Source organism: Salpingoeca rosetta, assembly GCF_000188695.1.
Source record: "Salpingoeca rosetta unplaced genomic scaffold supercont1.16, whole genome shotgun sequence".
Classification (NCBI taxonomy): domain Eukaryota; class Choanoflagellata; order Craspedida; family Salpingoecidae; genus Salpingoeca; species Salpingoeca rosetta.
The window spans coordinates 151961-158763 of record NW_004754918.1 but is presented as its reverse complement, the minus strand read 5'-3'; the positions used below and the strand labels follow the sequence as shown (position 1 = coordinate 158763).

Genomic DNA, 6803 nt, shown 5'->3' with positions numbered 1-6803 from the left:
ACACACACACACACACACACACACACACACACACACACACACACACACACACGCACACACACACACATACACACACGCACACACACACACACACACACACACACACAAACTCACCAGGAGTGCTTGCGTGTAGGTGGCAATGGAGGCAGAGCCAGAAAGCGTAATCTGGGTTGTGGTTGCATCAATGCTGGCTCGTGTTGCGGTGATGCCAGAGTTGGAATCGACATCCACGCGGATGCCTTGGTGACAAGCACCAAGACAGCGCGCAAGTGCAGTCGGCCACGTCTCGTTGCCAAGAAACACGCTGCGCACAGCACCAGTGATGGACTCAGTCGCACCCGCGCTGGGGTCAAATCGTGCACCTGTGGGGAGGCAAGTACGCGCAACGCACATTGCATCACCAGGCAGTGCATGCGTTAAGAGATAAGGAATGAAAGGGTGTATGTACGTACTTGCGTTTGCTTTTGTTCTGAGTGTGTGGTGTACATGTCTTCATGTACGCGCGAGTGTATGTGTGTGAGTGTGTGTGTGCGTGTGCTTGTGGCTTGAACGAACAAGGAGTAAGACTGCAACACAGGCCCATAGAACGGACCGAGGTATGTGACTGCGTTGGTGTTGTCGATTGGCGTCTGCGTCAGCGGCAGCGGGGAAGTTGATGTACTGCCGTCCGGGCGAATGACGCGAGCAGCAGCAACGACAGCGCCGTCAACCTCAACCTGGTGATTTGTGTTTTGGTTTTGCAAAGGCGGAGCAGGGGAAGGATGGGATAGGGAAGAGAAGATTCGAAGCAGATGTGCGATGGAAATGTGAGGTGTTGGGGCAGTGATGAACAATAAAGTTGTGAGTGATGAACACATGGCGCATGTCTTTGCACAACGCACACACACACACTCACTCACATACATACACACACACACACACACACACACACACACACACACACACGCACGCACGCACGCACACATACACACACACGACGCACATCAAGCGTTGTTGGGAAGATGAGGCGGACAGACACATGGTGCCACTCGTTGTCGTCAATGGGCTCTGCTAGATCAAACTCGATGCGGTAGAGCTGAACATCCCCGGCCTGCACAAGCGCAGTGTCGCCCTCAGCGTTGTAGACAAAGGCCAGCTGCTGCGACGTTGCCCAGAGCGAGTACGCGGGCGCGTGCTGGTTGAGGATGGAGCGGCTGATGAGAAAGCCAGATGCGCCATCCTCCAGCCGGAACACGAGCGAGAAGGAAATGGCCGCAATGTCGCCCAGTTCGTTCTGTGGGAACGTTGGATAGGAGAAGGTCTCGTCCAGTGACGCGTACTGCCCGGATCCAGCGAATTCAACGCTGTCGTAGTCGGCGTTGCGCGTGGCGCCGTTTGCAGGGATCATTTGCGGCGTCAGTTCAACAAAGAACGCGCCTGCGCATTCGCTGCACGTGCGCGTTCGCGTCATGTTCACCTGTGCCCGCTCCAGAGGAGATTGCGTGTCCGCGTCCTGCACCTGTAGCGACGTGAGCACGACCATGTCTTGTCGCCCCACCAGGTAGCGGAAGTCACCAAGCGACGCCCTGTTTGGTCAAACATAACACATGACACAGCAGGTGAGGCGTCAACTTGGCAGAAGAAGCATGTACATTGACCACACACACAATAATATGACATGTCTTGCGCAGGATATGCCTTGCACGTTACGTACATAGACAACACAAGACACACACACACGCACAACACAAGACACACACACACATACACCCACAAAAGCACACACACACACACATATATACACACACACACACAAACCCCGCAAGCACACAGCACGAACATCAACACACGCAACACAAGACACACACAGCAAACGCATCACTTACGTGGGCGGGTTGTTGTTGATGTCGGTGATGGAGAAGCGAATGGTCAGCTGGGAGATGAAGCGCGGAGAGCCAAGGTCACTCGCGTAGACTGTGTAAGTGACAACGGGACTGTTTGACTCGTACGTGAGCGCATTGTACGACACCAAGCCAGAGAGCTGGTTGATGGACACACGTGGGTCGCCAAAGCCAGAGTAGCGCGCGGCGCTGTTCACGCCGGGTGCATCGGCATCTGTCGTGCGGATGGTGAAGTTTCCAACCGCAAGCTCGCGCACCGTCACGTTCAGCACCGTGATGGGTGTGCATGTGGTCAGGGAATCCAGCGAGCAGAACACGGGCGCGTTGTCGTTGACATCAAGCACCCGCAGCGTCACGTTCACCCACACGCGACGCGGCGGCGCGCCGCTGTCGGCCACAAGGATGGCCACGTCCCATTCATCACGCGTTTCCCGGTCCAGCTTCTGCGCCAGGCGAACCTGCCCACCACTGGTCACAGAAACGACGGCCGGCGTGGCGCTCGTGAACATCACGCGGCCGTTCTCACCACTGTCTGCGTCCGTGGCCGTGATGCTGAAGAGAACATGGCCAATAGCGGTGCTTTCCAGGACGCCCAGCGTCGCGGGCGGCGAGGACGTGATCACGGGCGCGTTGTCATTGACATCCGTGACATTGACAGTGACGCTGATGGTTGACGAGAGGGCAGGGCTGCCCTGATCGCTTGCCAGGAATGTCAGCACGTATGAGGTACGCTGCTCGTAATCCAGCACGGACCCACCAGCACTGGCAGTGGCCGTGCGAACAGCGCCGGTCACCGCGTCCACGTACACGCCGCCAGGGAACCCGTCGCTCGACACGAGGGAGAAGCGCACCTGCGACGCCGCACTGCCAACGTCCGCGTCTGACGCGCTCAGATTGAAGAGCACATGGGCAGTGTAGCGGCCTTCTGCAATCTCCACGGGGTTTCTGTCCGCCGTGACAACAGGAGCGTTGTCGTTGACGTCCTCAACGTGGATCGTAATCACGCTGTCCCGTGTGTTGAAAGGCACTGCGCCATCGGTCGCCCGAACGAGGACGCGGACAGTCTGCGCTGCCTCCGCATCCAGCGCACTCTCCAGTGTGAGCACGCCAGAGGTGGCGTTCACGCTCGCAAACGAGCTGCCGTTGACCAGCGAGAAGAACACAGCACCGCCAGCACCCGTATCGCGATCCCACGCGTGCAGGCGCACCAGCTCAACACCAGGCACGTTCTCTGGCACGGACACGGCGACGTTTGCGGGCGTGAACACGGGCGCCTCGTCGTTCACATCAAGCACTGTCACCTGCAGCACGTGCGTGGTGGAGAGGGACGGTGAGCCCGTATCAGACACGCGAATCACGGCCGAGAAGTTTGCAGCCGTCTCATAGTCCAGACTTGATGTGGTGACCAGCACGGGCGAGTCTGCGGCGAGGAAGGCCACGGGCGCCGTGCCCGGTGCCGTTGTCGAGACAACCGCATATCGCAGGCCCGTGTTGGCGGACGTGATGTCCGCATCTGTGGCCTGCACCTCAAGCACGGGTGTGCCTGGCGCGACGGCTTCCGACACCTGCACCGGCTGCAGCGAGAACACGGGCTGGTGGTCATTCGCATCCACGAAGCGGACGGTGAAGCGCACAGCAGCAAACAGGGAGGCGTTGCTGCGGTCGTGGGCAATCGCCGTCGCCGTCAGCACCAGCGGGGCACCAAGCACGTCCACGTCAACCACGGTGGCCATGGTCACGTCGCCAGTCACCTCGTCAATGGCCAGGTACCCACTGGGGGTCGTCTCCAGCTCATACACGTTCGTGTTGCTGCCGGAGGTGTCTGGGTCTGTCGACTGCACCGAAAACACAAGCATGCCGACGGGGAGGCCTTCTTTCACGTTCACGGTGGACAGCGGTGCGGGTGCCGTGATCACTGGTGGCTCGTTCACGTCGCCAATGATGATGGCAATCGGCATGGGCGTGCTGCGGGACGGCGTGCCCTTGTCCGACACGCGCACCAGCACTGCGTACAGGTGCTGCGTCTCCCTGTCGAACTTCACCGCCGCAAACAGCTCGCCCGTGTTGGCGTCCAGCTCAAACTCACCGCCGTCGTTGCCGCCAATAAGCGAGAACGTCAGCTCCCCGTTTGCGCCCGCGTCTGCGTCGCGTGCAACCACGGTGGTGATGAGCGCACCAACGGCGTTGTTCTCCGGGAACACCACGCTGCTGCCTGGCGAAATCACCTGCGGGCTGTTGTCGTTCTCGTCCAGGATCGTGATCACGAGCGTGATGGGTGTGGCGCTGAGGCGGCGCTGTGGCACCCCCGTATCCGTCATGCCCACAACGAGCGTGATTTGCTGCAAGGCCTCCCGGTTCAGCTGCCTGAGCGTGCGCACCTCGCCCGTGCCAGTCACCTCCACATAAGGGTTGGAGCTGTTGCTCGCGCCAGCAAGGAAGAACACCACGCGCCCGTTGACACCAGCATCCGCGTCGCTCGCGTTGAGCACCGTCACCAGCGTGCCTGCAGGCAGGTTCTCAAGCACAGACGCGCGAACGAACGTGCTGTCGGGCACCGGGGCGTTGTCGTTCACATCTGTCACCGTCAGCGCAAACGTGCGGTTGACCTTGCATACGCCATCGCTCACAAGCAGCACCACATCCACGCTTGCCGCTTGCTCCCTGTCCAGAACAAGGCCACCCAACAGCACCTGGTACACTGATTCCCCCGTCTGCACTACTGCTGGGCGATCGCTGGCACTTGCTTGGCCGTTGTTGCCGGCACGCCACGCCGTCAAGGTGATGTTGTTTGTGGCTGCAGCATCTGCGTCTGCGATGGAGACAGTGGCCAGCAGGCGCTCTGGTCCAGCGTCCTCAGCGAACGACGCCTGCTCTGGCGTCACAGTGAACGTGGGGCAGTTGTCGTTTGCGTCCAACACCTGCACAGTGAGGTTGGCCAGTGTGTGCTGGGCCTGCGTCGTGCTCCCATCTGTTGCCACCACCGTCAGCGTGTACGTCTGCTGCACCTCGTAGTCAAGCGGCTGCGTCAGCACGAGCGAGCCGTTGCCGTACATGGTGAAGGGCCCAACAGTGGCAACGGTACTGCCGCCGCCACTTGCGGTGGTGGTGTCGTGCAGGCCAAAGCGGACCTGGCCGTTGGCGTTGTCGTCTGCATCATGTGCAACCACTTGCCGCAGCACAGTGCCAACAGGCGATGCTTCGCTCGTGACAACGTCATTGAGAGACGCGCCGTCAAAGACGGGCGCGTTGTCGTTCACGTCGCGAATGAGGACCTCAACCACAGCGGGATCGGCAAAGCGGGTCGGCGTTCCAGCATCTTGCGCAAGGACAACAAAGACATAGGATCGGCGCGTTTCGTAGTCCAGCGGGCTCGCAGCGCCTGCCTTCAGGCGCAGTTGAGCGGACGCTGAGTCCACCTCAAATAGTGCGCTGGCGGGGCCGGCGAGCGAGTACGAGATGCGGGCGTTCGCCGCTGCATCTGCGTCCGTGGCCGTGAGAAAGAGGGGCAGGTTGCCAAACGTGTTGAACTCGAGCACGGTGTCGCCGCCAGCTGCGTCCTCTGCAATGATGCCAACAAAGCGCGTCTCTGAGAACACGGGCTTGTTGTCGTTGACATCCAGCACGGTCACGTGCACAAGGACAACCGCTGAGCGTTCGCCGTCGCTTGCTGTGACCCGAAGCACCGTGGCAGCGCTTGTTTCGCGGTCTAAGCGCGAGGTGGTGCGGATCTCGCCCGTGGCGCTGTCCACGCCAAAGCGCGTATGGTTGAGGCTGTATGTCACGGTCTGCCTGTCGGCGTCTGTCGCGCGCACGGTGAGCAGGTGCGAGCCCACGCTGGCTGCCTCGGAGATGTTGGCCAAGTACACTGGCACATCAAAGACGGGGGTGTTGTCGTTGATGGTCACCACCTCCACGGTAACCGGGGCAGGCACGCTGTTGTCCGTGCCATCACATACGACGACGCTGATGTTGCGCGTGCCCGCAAACGGCTCAGCCGCCACATTGACGTATCCACATGATGCGAGGTATGCCTGGAAGCTTGCCAGCGGCGCTGATTGTGCTGTCGCAGGCGCAACCCAGTACGTGCGCACGCGAATGGTCGCGTCGTCAACATCAACGGTGTCGTTGATGGCAACAAGCGCCAGGTTGAATGACGTCGCGGCTGCACCGCATTCAATTGCATCGCCCTCCAGTGACACGCGCGCACGAATGCTCATCCACATGCCGCTCAGCTCAGTGTTGTCCTCATCCGTGATGTCAACCACAGAGCGGACTCCTGTCGTACGTGCATGCGTGTGTGTGTGTGTGTGTGTGTGTGTGTGTGTGTGTGTGTGTGTGTGTGTGTGTGTGTGTGTGTGTGTGTGTGTGTGTGTAGGGAGTGGGCGAAGAAGGGAGAGGGGGTGAGGAAGTGTGGGAGGTTCAGTTGTGTGCAAATGTGTGTGTGTGCGTTTGTGTGTGTTTGTGCGTGTTTGTGTATGTGTGTGTGTGTGTGCGTTTGTGTGTGTTTGTGCGTGTTTGTGTATGTGTGTGTGTGTGTGCGTGCATGTATGTGTGTGTGTGTGCGCGCGTGTGTTTGTTTGTTTGTGTGCGTGAATATGTGCGCCACGTGTGCAAACAGGCGTGGGTGTCACAGCATGGACGCTTGGTTCGCTTGTTTGCATTGCACTGACCGCAAGAGGTTGAGTTGCATTGGCCGTTGAAGGATGTGGTTGGACACGTCGCTGACACGGAGCACTTGATGCTCGGACGGGTGCCATCCACGGCATCTTCTGGGAACGATCGCTCGCACACGACATTGCCACCTTGCAGGCCAGGCAGAGGGGCTGTGATGTGTGTTGCATTGTGAACAGTCCCCACCAGCGACGCCGTGGGATAGCCGCCAAAGTACCTGCGCATGTGAAAGTGACAAGGGCCGGTGATGAC

General features: G+C 59.7%; 1 protein-coding gene across 1 annotated transcript in view; it reads right to left on the bottom strand.

Annotated features, from left to right (window-relative positions):
- Positions 1-6803, bottom strand: part of PTSG_07016 (uncharacterized protein) — a gene marked incomplete at its 3' end in the record, with an annotated part of 30205 nt that overhangs the window by 5692 nt on the left and 17710 nt on the right. The window contains exons 6-10 of the mRNA XM_004992371.1: positions 6551-6768; positions 1866-6156; positions 983-1565; positions 593-716; positions 115-362 (exon numbers count right to left, since the gene is read on the bottom strand). Of these exons, the coding sequence (XP_004992428.1) occupies positions 115-362; positions 593-716; positions 983-1565; positions 1866-6156; positions 6551-6768 (5464 nt within the window). The remainder of the gene's footprint in view (positions 1-114; positions 363-592; positions 717-982; positions 1566-1865; positions 6157-6550; positions 6769-6803) is intronic.